Source organism: Lissotriton vulgaris, chromosome 5, assembly GCF_964263255.1.
Source record: "Lissotriton vulgaris chromosome 5, aLisVul1.2, whole genome shotgun sequence".
In the NCBI taxonomy this organism is placed as follows: domain Eukaryota; kingdom Metazoa; phylum Chordata; class Amphibia; order Caudata; family Salamandridae; genus Lissotriton; species Lissotriton vulgaris.
Window position 1 is genome coordinate 768,657,182 of NC_141693.1, and position 24,045 is coordinate 768,681,226.

Consider the following 24,045-nt stretch of genomic DNA (forward strand, 5'->3'; position numbering starts at 1 on the left):
ACAAATTTACTAGGTTCCCCAAACTACAGGCTATGAGACTTCATTACTTCACAATACACACTTGATACCTTTAAGTTGCATGGTACAATTTAACACAGCACTTATGGTTTATAAATATCACACCGGATTATGGCTCACCATAATTTAATGCACCTGAATTATTTTCTACAAAGACCAATGACATTGCTGCTGTTCAGCAGGGTATCTTTCATCATATGCAGTGAGGTTGCCCACTTTATTCAAGCTAGACCCAACACACTGCCCCACACGTAGGTCTGGCCTGTAGTCATCTTTTTACACAACCTTTTCCGCCTCTGCATTTGAACATCACAGTTCTTCAAGTTGTATTAGTCATTTATGCTCATTATTTATTCTTTTTGGTGTAGAGACAGGTATCTAGGGCAATTCAAGACATTAGGAGATACGAAAGTGAACCAGACTATCATATAGCATGAAAGTGTGTGTGGCAGAGGGCTGAGCGTATCTGACAAGTGTACTGAGATGAGTATACAATGGTTCTCTTCTTAGGTGTCAAAGGTGTGTCTCAATATGGAGGCATACATATATTTTCGGAAATTCATGTGGAAGCCTGCACCATTTAAAACCTCCCTACTTCTTTATGAAATATGAACTTTGACTATGTCCTTGACTCAATCTGATGTTCCTGGGAGACATAACAAGGAAGAGGTGCAATCCCTTTCGCTTATATTGTAATTGGATTTATGTAGTGCTTACTACCACTGCCGAGTCGTTGAAGCGCTTTATGGGGAGTAGCACTCCACTCTGGAACCCAGGGCTAGTGCTTATTGTTTGTTATAGAGATTAGTTGCGCTCTCAAGAAAAAATTGCATGCATTTACTCCAGTTACTTTGTACTATATTAATAAGAGGTAGGTATGTCCATTGATGGGGACTATGTGGTTTCACATGAATGGTCGGTGAGATAGATAGGCTGGCAGACATCAGTTAATGTTATATTAAAGGGATAGGGTTCTAACCCTTTCCATGCGGCCGCGATTCCCCTGGTGTGCTGTAAACAGCACGAACAGGGGCGGGCCGTGACGAACCCCAGCCGTCATCAGCACACGAGCACCGTAGTGCATGACGGCTGGGGTTCGTCATCAGCATGGAAGGGGTTAAGGAGGAGAGATTATGATGTATAAAAAGAGGTATCAGCCAAATGCAGACGTACAATAAGATGGAGTGAGGCATGTTGCACTATAGAGGTTTATGTATACTTAATTTTTGTATTGTATAGCCGGTGAAGTTCTACAATGTTCCAAAGATTGTTGATGGGGATAATGAAAGGCACAGAGCTGCACTTCTAAACATGGTTTTCTGCTCACTTTTTAACACGTTATGAAGCATAGGTAGACGCAGAAGGGTAGGTTTGTTTTAACCGGGACACACAAGAAATACAGCACTGAAAGGATGTTCCTTTTTGAGTTTTTTTAACGTCACTAGTGGCTTACCTGCCCTCTGAGGCCCTGGAGATCCATAGAAGAACTCCCATTTGGCCTTTGCTATTCGCTGAGCGCGGGATGAAGCATCCACTGTATGATCCCATGAATCTGCCTGAACAAAACAAAAGTGGCATTAAAAAGGAGGGCTCCCAATAAGAATTGTCTTTGCTTTTATGTTTGCTGGAAGGAGGTCAAGTAGGGATTTGTATAACTACCTCATATGGAGATCCAGTCCTCGTGAGGCTTCTCTCAGTGCTCGAAATGTCTTCACTAGGGGTCCCAGATCCATTGGTCAAGGGTTGGAACATACTTTCCATGATCTTGGGCTGTCTCTCTAGATTTTCACATCCGACCACAGAGCTCTCAGAAGGGCTATGGTCCACAGCTTGCCTATGTGTGTCTGCCGGTTGAGTCATCGGTTTGTGCAAAGAGCCTTGGGGCGGACTGGTATTGAATAATTGGATTTCTGTAACACAGGGGCTGGCTCTTCCAGAGCCACACTCAGAAGTCCTCTGTGATGTGATAGGGCTTTCTGAATGCAACTTATTCCGGTTTCGCAAGGGAGAGGCAGCTTCAACATGTGGGGAGATTGCCCTTTGCTGAACATCTGCTATTCCTCGGCAGACGTCCAACTCTTTCTGCACACTGGAACATGTAGAGTCAGTGGTGCAGGAATTCTTGCGTACGTTCTGGGGGGACGGTTTGTTCTCATGGTTAGCAGCTAGGGTTCCATTCACAGTTTTCACACTTGCTTTTTCTACAAAGGTAAATGTCACAACTGAGCTCTGGCCTCCTGATGGCCGAGGTACCAAAGGACTCCTGTTCCCTGGGGAATTCAGAGGGCTTTGCGGCTTACTTCTCTGCGGGGTACAAGGAGCTGTGAATCGCCCGGACTTCAAACCAATCTCTGCTGGGTGACGTATCAGAGACCCTGTGCTATTATACATGCCAAGGTGGGCCCGTCTAGCCTCTGGGGTGAGGCTTTTACGCAGGAGCTGAATCCTCCCAGAGTTGAGATTCGGGGTGAGTGATCGTTGAGCCAGGTAGACAGAATCAGGGTTCAACACGGAGTGCCAGGATCTCCTCTCAGGCTCTCTTGTGGATCTGGGAGATGACAAAATGCAGTCCCCTTCAGTGCAAAAGCGCACAACCCCTCCAGTCTGGGCCATCTTACTGTTCTAAATCAAGTTTCAACCCAAAGGTGCCAGACCAGGAAATTCTCTGTGGTCTTCTGATACAAGTGTGATGTTTTTCTTAGGCAACACATCATTGCTCATCTCTAAAACAAAATGAAAGACAAATAAAAATTAGGATATGTTACAAAAGCTAATCAAAAAAAACTGATTAATAAATTACACATGCAAGAAAGGTTAAAGAGTCTTACAAAGTATGATTCGGCACTGGAAAGTCAAGTAAACATATTTTGTTGCTACTCGGGGATGAAGCAAATCTTATGGGACCAAACAAAGTTACAAACAAATTCTATCCTGAAGTTGGCACAGTTTTTGTACATGAAATCAAAGTGTAAGGTTACATTTATTTGCATCATGTCGGGTGTCTTGAATCGTTGAAAACGATGAGCAAGATTTAAATAGGTCCTTTTGCCTGTGCAGCATGTTAGCCAGCACACGTGTTCATCTTTGAAATTGGCCATTCTGTCGACAAATTGGCTAGATTTTGACTGCACTAGGGGTGGGGACTAGTGTTTATTGCAGTAAATTAGGAGCAGGAAACCTCATATTCTAGTTGATCTACCTTACTGTTGATCGATGTACTATTGGAAAAGGCATTACTTCGCCTTTCAACATCTACTCAGATGTAAATAGTGATGGATCAGAGTAGTGGTGTTCACAAATGTTTTGATCAAAGACAAAAGTTTACGGACGAAATGGAAGACAGAAAGGGAGAACAAGGCAAGACACAGGAGAGCTCAACCACAAGCCCAGATGGAAAGATGGGCTGTCAAGCTTCTTTCTTTAGAAGGGAAAGAGCTTTTGCCAGATAACAGATGCCAACATCACTGGGAATGACATCTTCTTAACAACGATTAGGGCTCCCGCTTTTATGGTATTTAAAAAAAGTATGTGTATCTCTATCTATATTATTTTGTGGTAATCTTATTTGTATTTATTAGGTGTTTTTAGAATAAATGGAGTCGTAACAATACCATATTTCCACATTTATTTAACTGCTACACATGTACTCATACTTTGGTGCCTGTTTCTTTTAGCAAGATAAGCAGCCAAATATAGTTAAACAACGTACTCAATGGTAAATATTAGCATGATACTACAAATATTTGTAGGCATGGAAAGCTCACCCTAATTTATAACTCCCCATGTTGTTTTATCCACTTTTCTCTTGGCATGGAATTCGAATGGGGAGTCACTCAAAAGAAGCAGAATTTCCTGTATTTTATTGATTTTTAAAATAAATGACGACAGGAAACACATTTTTTCTGTCTGTATTAATCTGTAAAAATCAGTAAAACTGGGAGCCTTAATTATACCATTCAACCCAACAGTTGTTCTATTGCGAGGTAAATTTCAGAGAAGAGAACTTGCAACGCATTGTGGTGCTTAGACTGATTGGAGACACTATACTCTGTTTAGTCAATTATATATTGCAAATTTCAGAGTCCCGGATGCCAAAATATTCAAAGCTTCATCGCTTACCAGTTGAATTGAGTACCAAACATGAACAAAATTAAAAGATTATGATTCCCTACCTTTGTTAAATGAGAAAGATAGATACCTCGACACACCATAGTGCTTGAAGTAAGCGCTATAGTAATGGGACTAGTGCCCCCGTATAAGCAGTGACAGTCATTTTAATCTAACAAAAATACTGCCCAGTTTTTATGCATTTAAAATTGTCACACATGCAACTGGTGCCGTAACGTACTGCACACCTCAGCTACAAGCTTTATTTGGAATTGAATTGGATCTCTTGACCTCAGTTGTGCGTCTTTATTTTAAAACTGGTACCCACAATTTAAATATACAGACACTGTCTCAATCTTATGACATGATAAGAACAGCTTTTGTTCTACAGGGACATTTACCACCTATCGATAAAGACTACTGGGAAAAGTGAAAAAGAAACACTGCAAGTCTAAGCTCTTCTGAAGTATTTCTAAAAGCCTATCAAGACATAGCAAGGGAAACACACTGAAAAGCTGGGGCTTCTGGAAAATATGATTTTCCTTTTTTTCGGAGGACAGTTTGGTCAATTCATGGAGATATATGATAGGTTACCCTAAAGATCTTGGCTTGCGTGTGTTCTGGACCTGGCCTGGCTGTTTGAGTTTGACTGTTGCAGTTAAAGCTGGGTCAAGAATGATTTGCATGTAGCTGGGTCCAAACTGAGATGGCATAGTGGGCAAAAGAATGATGGATTGGAATGCTACCCTAAGCTATTGCCAGTGGTAGGACAAATTGCAAATATTCGATCCATCACCTTTTGTGTGTTTGATGTACCGCTCAAAGTGACAAGGGTATGCCCAAACATGAGTCCCTTGCTCACTGTGCTATTGGGGACAGGCTACACCCGACTGACGAGCCCCAATCAGGGTGAATCTGGCCTTAGGTTGCTTGTATTCAGGTTTGGGGAGGGCCTGGCCTGGCAGATTGTACTGTACTTCTTCTATTAGATTTAGACATTTGCATGGTTTGCATAGAAGCTTACGTAAAAGTGAGTTGTGGCTGCACTCCCACTCGGTCCAAACATAAGGACCCACAGAGGTAACAGGGTCTTAATAAGAGTAAACTTTTGGTAACTCAGGCTGAAGAGCCAAGAAAAAAAGAGGAAAGATTACTTGAGGTGTGTACATAGTGAGCCAAATAAGCAACTATAGAGTGAAATAAATAAATAACTTAAATATTTAAAAAAACAAACATTTTGGTAATAATTTTTTTTATTTGATAGAAGTTGTTGGAGGGATATGTGCCCTATAAGACATTTTGCCAAAATATAAAAAATAAATGTCCAGAGGAAATAATAAAAAGAGTCTTTTAGGTTGATAACTCCGCAAATAAGTACATATAAGGTGAATGGAAATAATAAAATAAAAAGCAACAACAAAAGAGTCGCTACTACTTCTGTTCCCTCTCCTGGGACCAACTCCGAAAGGAGGCGGTCAAGGGGGTCAGTAAGGGGCTGTAGGACAGTTACCTTGTCACAATAGCAGTCTCCAGTCCAGTTACAGGCTCTCTGGGCGAACCGTCAAAGACTTTAACAGAGTGGTCCTGATGCGAGAGACACAGGATGATGAAGATACTGTAAGATTCGCAGGATGCTGTGCGGTCAACGGGTGGCTTCCTGGGGTTTCGCCTTGTCCACGGTCCAGGTGGTGTGACTTTGGCCACAGCGATCCGTGTCCTCAAAGTCCTCTTTGGTCCAGCAAAATTCTAGTTGCCACTGGACTAATGGTCTCTGGTCACTGTTAAACAAGCGGTTCCCTTTAGTGAAAGCTTGTGTCCGTCTTGGGAAACTAAACTGCACTCCAGCAACTATTCCAAATCCAGCCGTCTTAGGTGCAACTTTTGAGCAGCAGGACTTGGTCTCCCCGGAAGGACATCGGCGGCCAGTGACTATCAGGTGATTGTGGCTAATGACAAGTCAGGACAAGCTTCTTCACTTTTTGTCGCCTTGGTGCTATAATAGAAAGTCAGCAAAATAACTCTTGGGACTTTTGGCAGTTTACCTATTCTGTCTAGGGCTCAGGAGCGACTTTCCATGAGTCGAGCACCACAGGCACAGTCATCTCTTTACTAGCCCAAGCATCAGCAGGTGTGGTCCAGAAGTTGGTGCAGCCACTCTTGCCAGGTCCAGGAAACAGCAGGGCAGCCAATTTGTGATACTCTCTCCAGTCCAAATGTAATCTGAGGTCTGGGTGCCTGTGGTGTCATATTTATGCCCAGGAAGTGCCCTCAGGGGGTGTGGCAGTTACTAGCCAATGGGCTACCACGTCCCCTCCCGCCTGATGATAACTTCCTGCAATGTGCAGCATCTAGCAACCCCAGAATGCACTATTTGCCCACTCCCAAGATATCTGAACACTTCTCTCAATGTATAAAGCTTGGTAGCCCACCCTAGAGTTCTGAGTATCTGGGGGCTACACACCCATAAAAAGACAGACTTGGCAACTGGTTTTCCCACTCTGTCCCAGACAATAACCAGTCTACCTGAACAAAATGGCAGCCCCTCTCATGTGTGTCAACAATTTGCCATTCAAAGGTGGCATGCCCTTTGAAACTTGCCTTTCGGGTGTGCAAACCCTGTGTGGCTTCCTGGCGGGGAGAGGTAACACCACTTTCAACAGCAGGCCTCTACTGTTCCCTCTCCTGGGAGTCATTCACACCTCTCCCCAGGAGGGAGAACGCTGTGTTGTGGCCAGTATCTGCAAATGGCAACTGTAAAAATTGGCCAACATAGTGACAACTTTCTAAAAGTTGCATTTACTCAAAAGTTACATTAAATTCGACTTGGGCATTAAGTCTGGTTTAATATGTCAATTTCTTTGATAGTTTGAAGTATCAACCTTGGTTGTCCCATTCAGAAGTTAGCAAAACTGATTGCCTTTGTGTAACCATGTACTCAGCAATGGGAGTACTAGCCTTTCCACAGTAAAAACAACAATATCTGGTTTTCAGTGTTATGACACATAATAACGTCTACTTTTTAATATACAGCAGGGGTGACATATATATATATATATATATATATATATATATATATATATATATAAAGGGGGAGGTTTGGCGATTAGTATAAATGATATGTGTGAGTTAGCAGTTTAAAACTGCTCTACGAGTATGCAGTGGCTGGCTGGGAGACATGTTTTCACACTGTTACATCAAAGGTGGCACAATAAGTACTGCAGTCTTGGTGGGACAAATTAACTTACGTGCGTTGGGTCCCCTCATATCACATACTAGAGACTCATAAGTAAGTAAAGTTGATTCAATTGGTCAATTGGGTGTAAGCCAATCTAACAAATACTTTTGAGAGTCAGAGCACTGACTCGAAAGTCTGGTTAGCAGGCCTTGGTGCACTCTCAGAGTCGATAAAATAGCTGTGAAGTCCACAACTTTGGAAGTGAGCATGCAAAAAGAGGACTTTCCTTATAAGAGAATATTCTCTGTACCAGCATTATAGGGCAAATATTAAGACCTTTGAAGGCAATCTGAAATGACACCAACTATCAAGACCACATCACATCAAGACTTGTTATGCTTTGGATCCCCTTATTTACCTTCTTCAATTATTAATATGTTCATCCCTGTTTAGTGATTGTCATACCATTGCCCCATTCAATAATACTTGTTTTTAACCTTGAGCTGTGATACAAATATATATGGTATTAAATGTTCAACATCCACACCCACCTGTTATCTTTGTAACAGAGGGACAGCAGGTGGTAATGTATAGATCATCTTGGTATTCATTTTTAGCTTCATTCATTGAAAATATAATACAATTCATTTATAAATTCAAAAATACTAAACCTAACCAAAAAACACCAGAGTACATATGTACAATGAATGACGAATTGTGCAGTCTGGTGTGAAAGATTAAACAACGCCCATCAAACGAGACTATGAATCCTAATCAGCTTGAAAACCAATTACAAAAAACAATTAATACTAAAAAGACAACGTACATTTAAAAATGTATAATCCAGAATATGAAACAATAATATAAAGGACAATACAGTATTTACAGCCAAGGAAAAGGATGTGGGAAGGAGGATTAGTAGAGAGAATAAACTAGCGATATATTTATCATACCTTAATATGAATATATTGCTAATAAGTAAATATGTCAATGTAAAAAAAATAGATACGGTATTTGAAGATAAGGCATCAAGCCCTACTAATGTTACTATATTGTTGATACAGAGGCAACTGAAACCAGCCTGTTTCATTCTCTTAAATTAGCACAAGTTCTTCTGAAGCACGCTAAACCTATCAACATAGGAAGCACTTGCCAATGCACCAAGAGGTTGATGATAATTTGTCTGGTATAGCAATATAAAGCCCAAAAAATGTACTAAATACTGACTAATGCAATGCAAAGCATGCCTGTGCGCTTCACGTTAACAGCTAGATTCACAATTGATAGTTGGAAATGTGCCGTCTTTTGCTTTGAGAACATTTCTAAATGTTATCGAATTCACAAATGAGTCCAGTACTCCTTCTGAGAATCTGCAACCGTGTATTTTCCTGAAGTAGTTTGTTTTTCAATTCTGTTACACCTGTGGTTAACTATTTATACATGTGTAAATCTAATAAATGTACAGTACGCATGCCCAAATAACTTATACAAGTCAATTTCATCTTCAAAAAGTTTTTTTATCCATTGAGACAATGGATTTGCTTGTGGAGAAACAATCCTCATATTAGAAGTTGTTTCCTTCCCATGTGTACCCTGGTTATTGGCGTGCTCTTCCCCATAAAGGAGTATGTCCTTATTAAGGATTTTGCAGATGGTATACTTGGTATACACAAAAGTGGTAGTTATCCCGTCCGCCATATTACTGTGCATTGTAGCCTACGGCATTTATAATATGGCGACAGGATATGACCTTTTTTTAATGGGTATTTCATCCGTCAGACGCTAAATAAATCCTAAATCTCCAACCACTCCCAGATTTGGGAAGTCTCAGATTAAATTTTGCGATTATTCCCAAACATACAGATTTGTGGATCTTCACTGCTCTGAAATGCTTACAACAAGCCCCTTTCAGCAGATTTGCTCACACAATGACATCATGTTTGTTATTTTTATACGCAATTCACACTATAGCAAACATGAATTTACACTCACAAATAAGGGCGAGTGCGCTTCAACCTAGGTGCGCAAATACCTGTTTGAATTACGCCTTAAGTGCGTAGTCAACCAAAAACAAACATTCCACAACCGTTTGAGCTTAAGTAATTTCAATAAAACAATCTAAAATTGAAGCAAAGCTCTACCAATCACTAAAATCACAAAAAAATCCAATTACATTTTCTTTAATTATCACATGTACTGGAAAAGAAAATTACATCATTTGACTCGTTCTATTTATCAGTTTCAAATATTACTAATTTTGTTCTTCAAATTGCAGTTGTTCAGACTATGCGTGGTATCTGTGTCCTGAAGTTAAGGACTGAATTGAAGCACTGGCCTCTGCTCCTAGAGAAAACAAGCATTTGCAATGCAATAGGTCTTGCATTTGCGAGAGTTTAAGCTATTGGATTGTAAATGACAATGCCTTTTATTCATCTGTTTAGAAAACTAACACCTAAATTAAAGGCATTGTCATTTACAATGCCAATAGCTTAAACTCTCGACCTTGGAGCGATGGTGGGGGCGGACAAGTGAGCACAGGAGATTCGGGAGCACAGGGTACTAGCCAATGGCAGCTGCACGCCTTTATGTGCAAAATGCGCGCCTCCCCACTGCAGGCATGCAGCCACCATTGGTTAGTACTTCGATAAAAAGAAAAGATAGTGGCTGGTATAGTTAAAGTGGACACAGAGGCAAAGTAAATAAAGAAAGGAGCGCGGCCACTATTGTCACAGAGGACCGCGCGCCTACGTATGAGTCTGTATGTGTTTGAATGAGTTTAGTGAAATGTATGTATTTTTTAAATTTTCTCTGGGGGTTTCTTTGTTGAGTAATACATTATATGTGTTTTTTGTATTTGATATGACAACAGGATTGACTTTTTGTTGTAATGTATACATCTAAAAAAAGTTTTAAAGATGAAAAAAGAAGAAAAAAATTTATTTGATAAATGATATAAAAAATGAAATAAATAATGAGAATCAAATTATAAGTGTCAGTGTCACTGAAGTGATTTAATTGACTATTGAGCCCAGTAGTGATTTAGTCCTTAGGCTAATAGAAAGATAGGCCTTGAGGGAGTGTTCTCAGTGTATATGGTTTTCTTCCCCTCTTCTCCCTGACCTTAAATGAAGCTTTTTTAGAGGGGGGGTCCCCATGTATGCAATAGAGAGAAGCTGCCCTTAAGTCTGGGTTACAAGTGGATAGGAGACGGATGGTTTGGAATGCAATGAGTGTGTAAGATAAATGGCCACATCTATATCAAGATTAGTAATTTCTAAATTGCGATATTTACTGAATCACAATTTGGAAGTCGTAAAACCTAATATATGAAGGTTTTTATTTTAAATTAGCGCTTCCTAGTGGGTTGCAAATCGACTTACCTGCTGAATATTGAGATCGGTTGCAACTTGAAACCCATTAGGAATTGTCGCCTTCACAGAGACAGGGGCACTTGGGTCAGCAGACCGCCATGTCTTTGATTGCTTTTTAATAAAGCAATTTTGTCTTATTTAAATGAAGCCTGTTTCCCATAAAGGTAACGCAACTACATTTAAAAAGCAACATTTCTCTCTTTTTGTGTTCCTGCAGACTTCTACCTCATCTCAAATAAACTTTTATTCTTACATTCAAAAAGGGGAATAACCCCTCCCCATTTGTAAATGGATAACCGCTAAATTGTATTTTATTCCAACATTTATATAGCGCTTACTAGCCCAATGTGGGTCCCTGAAATGCTTGCTTGCAAGCTACACAGTGTAGAATGTGTGGTTAGAACAATGTTGTCTTTGTTTTGATCATGCGTGGTAAGTGTTTCCATGTTGTGCGTCACAACCACAGTGGTGCAGTTATCAAGTTATGGGATGCGGAGATTAGCAGTGCAAAAGATGAAGAAGTGTGAGAGATAGGCATGCAGTTGATGGTGTTTAGTTAGCTGGAAGTGTTGAGCAGCTTAGAAGGTGCACTGGGTTGTCCATTCTGACATATTTTGTAGAATGTGTATCGTCTTGAACAGGCATAGGTTAGAGGGAGAAGTGATGGAGATATTTGCTAGGATAGATTTTGTTAATTCATTTTCAGTTGGTAAACTATAAATGCTTTGCAACAGTAATTTGGTTGTAAAAAATGAATACATACCATTCCGATTTAGTATTTGGAAGGGATGCCCCTTCCAAAAACCAAATCGGTATTAGATGTTGATGTATAGAGATTAATTGAGTGCGCAGCTACTCAAAAAAGTGTCCGGGCGATATGCAGTTAAGTAAACGAAAGAAAAGAAGAGAAGCAGGTTACTGAGTGAAGAGCCAGGCCTTGTGCTTTTTTTTTTTAACTGATTTTTTTATTATTTGAAAAAAAACACAATATTCAGCAGGTATATCTCACATTGCATGAGTGTGATACAGTAGGTGACAATCTTGATTGATAAGGATACAAAGTTCGCATTGTTGCAATTCTTCTTCATGGATCCTCTGTCCCAGTCCCCCCCGCGTTAAGTGTGTCTCATGTCCGTCAACTATTCGTGGGTTCTGAAGTATTAAGCCCATCGCCTTCAGGTCTCCGTGTGATGAGTTGTATTGTGTCTGTTTCCTCTATCTCCATCTCTGAATTGTAATAGCTCAACCATGGCTGACAGACTTTCCAGAACTTCTTAGGGCACCCTCTTGCTTTATATACAGTTTTTTCTGCCCCCAATTACATATGCATACCAGCCGGCCACTCTTTCATAGGGGGAGTTCTGCTCTCCCCCAATATCTGGCTATGTCTGGCTTAACCACTATGAGTCCTAAATTACTTAGCAAGAGTTTATATCTGGGCAGGTCGATGTTTGTGTGTATGCCTAGGAGAACGTACTTAAGGTCTATTGGAATTTGCGTTTCTAGTATGTTATTCAGTTCTTGTATTATCCGTGTCCAGTATCCACATATTAGTTGGCATTCCCATGGGGTATGTATATAGGAGCCTTGCACTGTTTTACAACAAAGGCATTCTGGTGTCTCTGCTCAGCCTATTGCGTGGTGTCTCGCCCTATCATAGTACACCCTGTGTAATATTTTAAACAGGATCAGCTGTAACCTAAGTTTGATTGTCACTTCTCTGGGGGTGCATCAAGGCCGTCTCCCAGTCTATGTCTTCCAGGGTGTATGTTATTTCCTCCAATTTGCTTCTAAGTGTTAGTAGGTTGTCAGGCATATTATTTATCAGGTTTTTATATGTCCAGGAGACTGCTTTTTCTGGTATCTCCTCTTGTAGAAAACAGCCTTCTAATTGAGCATACTCAGGAATATCTATGATGTCGGGTTTTTGCGTTCTCCAAGCGTGTTGGAGCTGAGTGTATTTATCATGCTGTTTATCTGACAGGTTGTATTCAGCCTGGAGGTCTGCAAAGGTTATCAAGTCGCCTTGCCTTATTATATCTCCCAGTGTGGTGATCCCAATTGTGCCCCATACTTTAAACCCCGTAATTTTGCTAGTTCCGGTAGCCGCCTACCTTCCCATAGGGATGTGGACCTTGTTAAGCTTTTCCCCCATTTCATCTGCCGTTCCGCTTCCTTCCATGCTTCAATCACCCTCTGCGTTGCTGGCAATAGGCCCTGAACTCCATGACCCCGTATATGTAGTGTACATTAGAGTGTTTTTGGAATTGGAGTCTCCCTAGGACGTATGTCGGATGATCCCTAGGCGCATGTCCCCATTCGTTAATTGCTGTGAGGTGCGCAGCTCTATAGTATGCCTGGATATCCGGCAGCGCGATTCCCCCATTGTATTGGCTGCGTTGCAGCGTTTGCAGTGCTACTCGGTGACCTCCATTCCATAGTACTGTGCCCACTTTGTCATTTATCGCCAGAAGAACTGCCTCTGGGATTTTGTAATATGAGTTTTGGAGGAAGTATGATAACGTAGGTAGCATTATCATTTTATACATAGCCGCACTCCCGAGTATTATAAAGGGAAGGCGTCGCTACCTGACTACATCCTCGCGAAATTCCACCAGGACTCACTGGATGTTGTGGGCGAGGAAGTCTGTCACACTAGTGGAAATATATAGTCCTAAATATTTAAAGCCATCTTCTGCAATAGGAAGATGCACCCGTATAAGGTGTCGATGGGGCCGCCGATAGGGTATATGTTTGACTTCCCTCAATTAATGTTGTATCCTGCCTGTCTACCATATTCTTTAACTAAGTTAAATATGATGGGGAGCATCGTGTCAGGGCTGGTTATATAGAGTAAAATATTGTCTGCATAAAGGGAGATTCGTTCATCCATCAACTGTCCCTCAGTATCCTGAAACCCCTTTAGTCTGGGTGTGTTCTTATTAAGCATGCCAATGGTACTAGAACAAGTGCAAAAAGCAGGGGGGCCAGCGGACAGCCCTGTCAAGACCCTTGTTGATTGGGGAAGTCAGCTGATTTGACTCTGTTAAACCTGACTCTTGCTCTGGGGTTTGTGTAAAGTATATCGACCCTGCCTGGAAGTTGCATCTGAAGCCAAATTTCAAAAGCACTCGTCTCATAAATGGCCAGCGGATAGTATCAAAGCCTTCTCGGGGTCAAGTGACAGAAGTATCTGGGGAGTAGTTCCCCTCTTCGCCGTATCTAACCAGTTTGTCAGTCTATGGAGGTTGAGGTGCGTGGCTCGTTTAGTCATAAAGCCAGACTGGTCCCTATGAATCAGTGATGTAATGATCGTCAATAGTGGTGTAGCAAGTATGGAAGCTAAAATATTGGCTTCAATGTTCAAAAGGGAAATTAGGCGGTAAGACCCACAATCCTCTGGGGGTTTGCCTGGTTTTGGTATGACCCCCACCGTGGCCTGACAAAGATCTGGTAGTAGTGTTTACTCTTCCCTTGCCGTTAAGAACATATTTAGTAGACGTGGGCCAGTAGGCTATTGTTTTGTTTGAAAAATTCTCCGGCAGTCCATTTGGGCCTGGGGTTTTTCCTGGTTTTTGTTCAGTGATGGTGACTTGAACTTTTTCTAGGGTTAGCTCTGCCTCTAGGGCGTCTGTGTCTTCCTGTCGCAGAGTGGACATGGCTATATCACTGAGGTAGTCACTTATGCAGTCCTCATCTACTATCGGCTTGGCCTCATAGAGCTTAGTATAGTAGCACGCTCCTGCTATTGCACCTGCTGTTGTATGACGTGTGTCTGCTTCGACTACTTGTTGAGCTTTTTATTAAATAATCTTTCCTATGTCTGTTGCAGTTCTAGAGATAGAATTGGATGCGCACCCAATATGCGATTCTGTAACATGTTACCGAATAGCAATTTGCATTTCATACATTCCAAAATGCTTTGTTGCAGCAGCACACATGCCAGTTCTGTGAATCATACCGTTTGCGAATGCAAAAAAGCTTAGCACATCTGGCACAAAGTTCTTAATGTTATCATTTTTTCCCTCCTTAAATTTACAGATTCCCTGAAAATGTAGGTGCCTAACAGAAACGACATTATTTCTTCAAAAAAAACTGTGGAGTCCAGTATGCATGTTGTGTTCCAGTATTTGACGTTCAGTTCGGTTTTACTTTCCTGCTTACAGCTCTTTAAAAAGCAGACTAATGTGCGAATTTGTGTAAACACGGACAGCTTTTGTTCATTGCAGCTGCTTCTAAACAAAAGCCTTGGGAGCTTTGTGAAGCTTTTGCTATGTTCTGAAGCTTTTAAGGATACACAAGCATTAGACAGTGATACACTGTTTTTCAAAAAGAAAATATTTCTAAAAAGATTTTATTTAAAACATACACCTGCAAGGACTATTCAGAACAGCATATCAGGGTCGGGGCAAGCGTTTGAAACCTAAGATCAACTAACAAATTGGTTTCAACTTTGGGACCTGTTGGGTGTACAATTAGATTTTTAGTCATACCGTAGAGGACCTCCGATGCTATGCAGGATGGTTGAAGGAAACAAGCAAAAATAAATGCTGTTATGACACCATGGCTTCGCCATTTTGTAGGTGCGTGTACAACACATGCACTCCTACAAACTGACATGAGTACTTTTGTTAATTTATCAAGTTGGATCGGTAAATAAATAAAAAAGTAGTGCAAAAGCATTCGAGGTGCAGCACGAAGGGCGTGGTTGGGGAAGCTTTAAAAAGGATGCAGATGGAGGAAGCATCACCAATAATGGGGTGGCGAAAACAACATGGGGTGTAGATGGGGAGAAACAATATGGAGGACACGGAAAGCAACACAGAGGGTGTGGGTGAGGGAAAAGCTACACAGAGGGTGTAGGTGAGGGAAAAGCAACACAGACGGGACAATGAAACAGCACGAAAGGCGAGATAGAAGCAACAGGTCAGAGAGAGAATTGTGAAATAGGCAGGGGAGAAGAAGCATATGAGGAGAAAGCAAAAGCTGTGGTGAAATATAAAAGGGTGAGAGGAAAATGAAAAAGACGGGGATATGCACACAGAAAATATAGAGCAACATAGAATGCCGTGGAGAGATGGGTACAAGGAAGACAGCAGGAAAATGCATGCACTCTCCTTGAGTGTTTAACCCAAAAGAAAAATGTAGTGCTTGAAAAGAGAGCAGTGAAAGGACACAAGTAATATATGCATGCTCCAGGGGTGGACAAACACAAAATCAGAAAGAAAAAGCCCACATAATCTAATAAATGAAAAGCATGCACCTTTGAGTGACAGTAAAGCCAACCAATGGTAAGCAATGGTTGGGGTTTTAAGCCCATTGTAACCTTCCAATAGGCCTTTTGTTTTTACCAACAGATAGCTTGTGATGTATGGAAGGGGAGACTTAAAATTGTACTATGAAGCCTTGTAGGCCACGGCTACTCCCACTATATGTGAGGATGCACAGCTCCAATGAACAGAATATACACATACATACATACGTATACATACACACACACACACACGCACACACATGCGCACACACACACACAAGCACACACACATATACACACACACACACACACATATACATATATTCCGTTTAATGAATCTTCACGAAATGTTCAAATTGAATGTCCCATTTACTTTAACTGCTGTTTGGGAAGTTTTGGGGTGATTGGTTAACTGGGGGCCAAGAAATGCTTTACCCCTATGCAATGTCAATGGGGAGTCTGCATTTTTAACACAAGTACAACCCGAACCGCTGAACAGAATTACACCAAATTTGGGAAAGCTAGCTCTCGGTCCAGAAAAAGTGCTTTTTGTAATTTAGTGTAAATCTGTTCCACAGGTTTGGTACTAATAAAAAAAAAAAAAAAAGATATTTATTGGTGTGAATCTTTTGCGGATCCACCCACAGGGGTGTCAAAACATAGAAGGGGTCAGAATACAGGTATACTCACCCTATGGGACATATAGAGGGGCCACTGAGGGCCCTCATGGGCAAGAAATTGGACAAAATATTTTTGGGGGCCCGAATCGAGGAACCCGCATGTGCCAGCGGGAGACCCGCGGATACCCTCGGAGGACCCGTGGATCTGAGGCCCAATGGGGAAAAATCAACCATACACCATACCAGCTATGCGCACGGCCAAAGGGCATGCGCAGTGTGGGGTTGGGTGCATGTGGGGGGCTGGCTGCAGGCCCGCGGCAAGGGTTGTGTAAATGTCCGGTAATCATATATTAGAAATTCACTGAAAAAACAAAGGTTACAGGGATGTTATAGTTAGGTTCACGTTTTACCGACACAAAGCATTAAAAATGCTGCAGGTATATTTATACTTACAGTTATAATTATCTGAATAAACTATAACTTGTGCCGTTAAGCAACTTTAGGCCACAAAATTATTGTTTCTTGAAGATTTTTTTTTATATAGCGCAAACTTGACCCAAAGGTATCGGGTATCAGAGCGCTTTACACGTGCAAACTGTCGAGGCTTATTATCTCCTGTGACAGCTCCCTTGCTTTTATCTTTGTCAAGAGGACCACTTTATTAAAACAAGTTCTAGGTACACCTTATGCTATTTTAAACCACCTTTCTAATGATGTGAAGGGGCTACTAAATCCAATGTTTTCAATGCATTTCTATGGAAATGTAACCTTACTGCTGTTGTAATGTTAGAGTGGGACTCCCAGTTTAACAATGGGGAATGACTGAATCAATTGAATCTATGAAGGTTTCCATGCCCTGAGAGTAAGTACAAATCACAAAGAACGCATTGCGACCTCTTACAAATCTCAATGGAAGAGTGAGCAAACATGGTGCTTGTTTGTGCATGAAATTCGCAAAGGTATAAACAAATACTTTGTGATTTATTTTGGTGGTCGCAAAGCATGTCATTGTTAGTGTCTACTGAGGGTAAGCTCTGAACATCTGCAGAGTATAAGCTGTCCCTGTCCGAATTTGTTAGCTTACGCCACGTGTGTATAAGCTGCAGACATTTGGAGCTGAAGACACTGATATCACAGACCACTGCATACACTCCCCAATGTCAGAATCATAGTTTGTCACTTGTTGTGGGTTTGTGATCCGGCTTCCTTTCCTGTACACTACAATTTCAGATGCTGAGATTGTCATACGGTTTCCACTTTCTCAGTAGGAACTGCTCGTTTGTTGGACAACATAAACTTAAGGATGGTGTCAGACTGATTCTATGCACCCCCAGGATGTGTTGGCCTACAGTCCTGCTAGCTCACTGCACCACCATGAGTACCTCTAAACCTAGTAAGGTAACAAATGGTTTGGGAAGCTTCAGAACATGACAACCCTGAGCCCCCGAGGAATCGTGGTAACAGACCTAGACCCTTTTTGCTCAGTTACTTGTGCATACTCAGAAACATACACAAGAAATACACAAAGGGGCGTTTCAATATTAATTGAACCATTGTGATTCTCGTGTAAAATATATGCGGTGCAATGAATCAAAGACAGAAGCAGAAAGGATGAACAATTCCACCATTATGCTAAAACACTGAGTATATACACACGCTGGCATATAAGTACAGTGTATTGTGTACTCATACTATGCATCCCTAAACTAGTTGCCTAGGGTGGTTGTTCCTTCTGAATGTTCTAACTCCCAATTACCGGAAAGGTAAGTGTATGAAGGTCCCCGTCTTGGTCACAAGTTGGAGCTCCCTCCTCACAGAGGGTAAACAGGAATCAGCTGGGCTGAGTCTCCCATAATAGTGACCTCACAATGACAGCAGAGTGCTCCTCTGATTTGAACACGGAAATGCGTGTGTATTTATAATAACAGTATCCATGCATCTGTGTCTGGACTTCAGCCAGGCTGACATTATTTATTGTCTTGTGATAGGCATGTCGCCTCATGGCCGAATAACAAACAACATTTGCATAATGTGTATTCAGGCCTGGTACTAAATGTTCAAGGTGTCATGATAGTATACTTACAAAGTGGAACAGTAAGCAATGTGTTTCAGAGAAACTAATCTTGCACTGTCACGCAATCAAATGTTTGTCAAAAGTCATTGTGTACAGAAGAAGGCAACTTAAGAAACGTGTGCATAGTAAAATGGCAGTATTTCTCCATGGGCCCAACCGAGCCATGTGACACGATGGAGATCTGGTACCTCATGCAGACCTCCATCTCACCATTCACAACAGGGCGAGTGGAGTCGCAAGTGGATTACTTCCCCAGTAACACTAATGAGCTTGGTGGTCTGCAACATTTGCAAACTGTCCCTTTGCATTTTGAGCATGTCTCACACAGTAGAGGAAAAGACTTATTAAAAGGCAATGCAAATATGGTACTGCAATCAAACCCTTTTGTGAATCAGGCTCCTTCCAAGACAACACAATTCATCTTCAAACTAACAAGGCTTTCAGAACTCCGCATCAACTACTTCATTCCTAATCTTGCTTCAAAGGTCAATGTATCAGCTTCCTGGTAGGCCCAAACATATTGGACATTCATTAAAAAGTGCAAGATCCTCACTCAAAGCAGTTAAAAATATACAATTGTTTCTAAAACTAAATAACCTTTGCTCTATCGTAAAAGCACTAGTCTTGTCACAGACTATGCTAATGTCACCCAAATCAATATCGCAAACACCCATCTGTTTCGTTGAAAAACTGTGATGCATCCTGCCACATGGCTCTTGTCAGGAAGGAAGACTGACTATTCACACCTATGCTAAAAGAGCTACCCCAACTGCAGCTAACAGCTGAAAGTAAAGTCAAGCTTGTTCATTTGACCTTCAAGCTTCTTCATCACCAATAACCCTTCTACTGCACATCATCTTTATAAAGCTCAGGAGGCAAGAAGCATCTAAGTAAAGATAATTTTAGACTTGAAATGAGGACATTCAACTCTCACACGGCTATGTCACAATCTTTTTCTGGGTCGGCCCCCAGCCTGAGGATCGCATTACCTCAGGCATCAAGGAGGCTTCCTTCAGTTCGGGAATAATCAGAAAGCATAACTTCTCAACCACTAATAGTATAACTTTCTTTGTTACCAATATCCTCCTGATTTAGCACCTACCTTCATTCCTGCATCCTTTTTTTTTTTAAATATATTTTTATTGCAGAGTTATAAACCACAGGATAAAATTAAACAGCCAGTGCACTTGTGGGCTCCCCCCGTCCAATGACAGTTCACAGTTGTACACAGCCATTCAGCCCGCATCCCGGAGGCCGGGCGGCATATCAAATCGCTCGAGAGGAACACAGCACAGTGTACGTCCCATTGGGACCCTGGCGGAAGGTCGTTTTACGTATCTGCTTTTACCCCCCCACCCGCAACAACATTCCCGTCAGCCATCTCCGTGGAAAGCAACGTAATTGCCCCTGTCGGGGCCTGCTCTAGGCTATTCGGGCCTTCATCCCAGGCCGTCCCACCCAATCAGTCCACCCACCACTCAATACCCCCTGTCCCAGTAGTTCCAAGGCCTCTACCCGCAACCTTCCAATGGCTTCCGGCCCTCCCCAAACCCCCCTACAACTAACCCCCCCGAAGCCCCCCCCCTGGCAACTGCTAAGGTGTGTGCTTCGCCCTATTGAACTGGATGGTTCCACTACAGTGCGTAATTGCATACTTCTGTGTTCGCCCCGCGGCGTCCAGCGGCTTAGTCCTCGCCGTCCTCATCCTCAACCAAAGCATCACGCAGAGCCTGTACCACTAACTCCCATGCACGCGCCGCATCCAGAGCCTTCTCATTCCCCGACTTCACTGCTTGCTTCATCCGGAGCACGCTCTCGCAGTCAGACCATCGCAGCAACTCATTCTTCCATCTACGTAATGAGGGGCCTCCCCTGGCCTTCCAGTGCCACGATATTTCCCTTTGAGCCAATATCAGACCCAGATCTATGAATTTACTTGTCACCTTGGTGTGCTTAGTATGCGGGAACCAGAGCAATAGACACGCCGCCATGTCGAATTCTACCTCCCTGTCAGTCACTTCATTCAGGAGTTCCCCTACCTCCGCCCAATAGGTTCCCAGTTGTGGACATCCCCAAAACAAGTGGTCCATGTCCGCCCCGAGGGACGAACACCGGGGGCAACAGGCATCCGGCACCCGAAAGTGCCGCTGTAGTTTCTCTGGAGTTAAATAGGCCCTATGGAGCACATAGAAATGGACCTGCTGAAAGCGCGCGTTCCTGGTGCCCTTCCACGTGCGTCGCAGGATATGGCCCCATGCCGTATCCGGTATGGGCCGGCCAACGCTCCCTTCCCATTTAGCTTTGAGCCCATGGAGTGGTTCCAGCCCTTCGTTCAGCATCCTATTATGGAGGCACGTCACAGCTTTGAATGTACCAGCCGCCATCACTACATATTGGCACGCCATAGTCGTCGCGGGTTCCAGGAGCCCCTCTTTCCAGTGCTTTTGCATGGCAGCCACTACAGCCGCGTGTAGGAGGAAGCCCCCCTCAGGTAGTCCGAACTGGTCCCGGAGCACGTCGAACGGCGCCAACGCCCCATCTATGTACAAGTCACCCACCACCTGCAACCCCGCTTCCTCCCAATCCAACAACGGGGACCAATCTCCTCCGTGCGGCAAAGCCGTCAACATCCCGATCGGGATCTCCGGGGCATAAGGCCGCGGTGCCCTCGCCCTCCGAAGGCTCCTCTGCCAGCACAGCCGGAGCGTCCGCTCCTCCATGGTGAGGGCCCGTAGCTCGAGCCGTTGCTGCATGATGATGTATGACAGCACGTGGCGCTGTATCCCCCGACCCCGGTCTTCCTCCGGCCCCCGGAACACCCTGGCTACGTTCTGCGTAAGGACCTGCAACTGCGCCGCTAAATAATACAGCTCAAGGTCGGGCACGGCCATGCCCCCCTCCAACTTGGGGCGAAGTAGCGTGCTCAGGGCTATTCTGCGACGGCCGTGCCCCCACAGAAAGCCAGTAATCATTGACCGCAGTTCCCTAAACACCCCCTGGGGAATCCAGACAGGTAGCGTTCGGAAATAATAAAGGAAGCGGGGGAGCGCCACCATTTTCAACAGTGCTATCCTGCCCAGGACTGTCAGCGGGAGGGTCGACCAGAAAGACAAGCTACCCCGCAGTGACCGGACACAACGGCCAATGTTACCCTCCAAAAGGTCAGCAGCCGAGTGGTAAATGCGGACACCCAAGTAGGTGATGCAAGAGGGTTCCCATGCCACACCCAAATCGCCGCTAGGGGTTGGCGATCCCGCTCTCAGCGGAAACACGCAGGTCTTTGCCCAGTTGACCTTAAGGCCCGACAGCCGGCCGAACTCGGACAGCAGATCCATCGCTCCAACCAGTGCCCCCGAGGTGTCAGCTAGGTACAGGAGCAGGTCATCCGCATAGAACGATATATAATGCCATTGCCCATCGCTCGCTATTCCCGCGTATCGGTCGCCTGACCTCGCATGGACCGCCAAGGGTTCCATCGCCAGGGCAAACAACAGAGGGGAGAGAGAGCATCCCTGTCGTGTTCCCCTGCCCACCGGGTACGCGGCAGATACCGGGCCGCCCAATCGAACTCTCGCCGTCGCCGAGTTATACAAGACTCTCGTCCACCTTCGAAACCCGTCGCCCATACCAAACCGCTCCAGCACTCCGTCCAAGAAAGGCCATTCCAAACTATCGAAGGCCTTCTCGATATCCACGGACAGAACCGCCGGCGCTCCCTCCCCATCCAAGATGGCGTCCATTATTCCCACCAGGCGACGGATATTCGTCGCCGTGCTCCTCGTGGGTATAAACCCGGCCTGATCCCTGTGCACTAGGCCCGTCATGTGCGGGGCCAGTCTAGAGGCTAGGATGCGACTCAGGATCTTATAGTCCACCGTCAGCATGGACAGCGGGCGATAAGACCTCACGTCCGCGGCATCCCGGCCAGGCTTGAGAAGTGGTACTATCAAGGCCTCCCGCATGGAGCCAGGCAATGCCCCCTTCTCGAAGGCCTCCGTATACACCACAAGCAGCCTGGTTCATTCCTGCATCCTAACCTTTTCTCCTGCCTCTCCATAGATTCTCCCAATATTCTGCTGCCTTCCTAACCTGGCCTACTCCTTCCTTTGAGTCGAACATCCTTCTAGGAAAAGTTCTGATATGTTTTCTTTCTTCTGTTGCATCACTGCACTTTCATAGTAGCTGTTCAGTTCCATGGTCACATTATAATTAAATCTTGATTCTTTAAGGTCCCCCTTAACCCCTTCCATGCTGATGACGAACCCCAGCCGTCATGCACTACGGTGCTTGTGTGCTGATGACGGCTGGGGTTCGTCACGGCCCGCCCCTGTTCGTGTTGTTTACAGCACACCAGGGGAATTGCGGCCGCATGGAAGGGGTTAATGAAGCACGTTAATGTCCAATTTACAGTTTAGTGGTCCAGTATGAAACCATAAATACATACAGAAAAGAGCGCAACACTCTAGGAACACTTTTTTCATTATAAAATAATTGTTTTAAAACACAATCCTACTCATATCTAAAGGTATTTAGGGAATTAGTGAAAGGACTGAAGGTGGATAAGTGTGTCCACACACCACATTACTCATTTATAAAAAATAACAGCACACAATGCATTTCCAAAGTAAAAAAAAAAATACAAGTGGTAAATGTCAGACATTTTATGAAAATGAACCACAACCTGTACATCACAGAGTGGTCCAATGTTCATAAGAGTAGAAAGAGTTTGACTATTTGGTTTAGCTTCTAAGTCACATATTGAAGTATCCAAATGACAGAATCGAGTTTGAAAGTTTCAGGACTGTGCAGGATGAAAGTCAAACATACAGCAGTACAATAAAACAGTATTTTCAGGATTTAAAAAAAGCATTAGCAGTACAAGGCTAAAAGCCTCCAACAGTCAATCATAAGCCCAGTGCTCCTAAAGTCTAGCCAACAATGAATATGGAAACATTAGCTGCATCCAATGCCCAACCTTTGCAATGATCAATGATTGTTTTCTGGCTAAAGAGCTACGCTTATATAAAATTAACAGTTCTTCATAAAGTGGCTCATAACAATATGTTACAGTTTGGCACCATGATTTTTAGGGGAAACATCCTTTACATCGCGGTGATTACACTGCGATGCATTTAGAACGCTGGCATTACAACGCAAGAGTTACATCGACTTCCACTGGAAGTCGCTATACCCTAAGGAATAGTAAGATTTACTATTCCAACACCTTCCCTACTGTACGTAGACCGGTGTTGGAATAGTAAATCTTACTACTCCTAAGTCCAGCGTCATCCAGCGCAAGTCGTTGTAACGACTTGCTTTGATAAAAATGCGCAGTTACGTACCGCGATCATTTTGATCGCATTGTAACATCACTTATTCTTTAGGGGAAACATCCTTTAAATCGCAGTGATTACACTGCGATGCAT

The 24,045-nt window shown here is 43.3% G+C and overlaps 1 protein-coding gene across 1 annotated transcript in view; it reads right to left on the minus strand.

Annotated features, from left to right (window-relative positions):
* Positions 1-24,045, minus strand: part of PSD (pleckstrin and Sec7 domain containing) — a 1,068,830-nt gene that overhangs the window by 796,327 nt on the left and 248,458 nt on the right. The window contains exons 2-3 of the mRNA XM_086922229.1: positions 1,678-2,741; positions 1,472-1,574 (exon numbers count right to left, since the gene is read on the minus strand). Coding sequence (XP_086778355.1) covers positions 1,472-1,574; positions 1,678-2,631 — 1,057 coding nt within the window. The 5' untranslated portion in view covers positions 2,632-2,741. The remainder of the gene's footprint in view (positions 1-1,471; positions 1,575-1,677; positions 2,742-24,045) is intronic.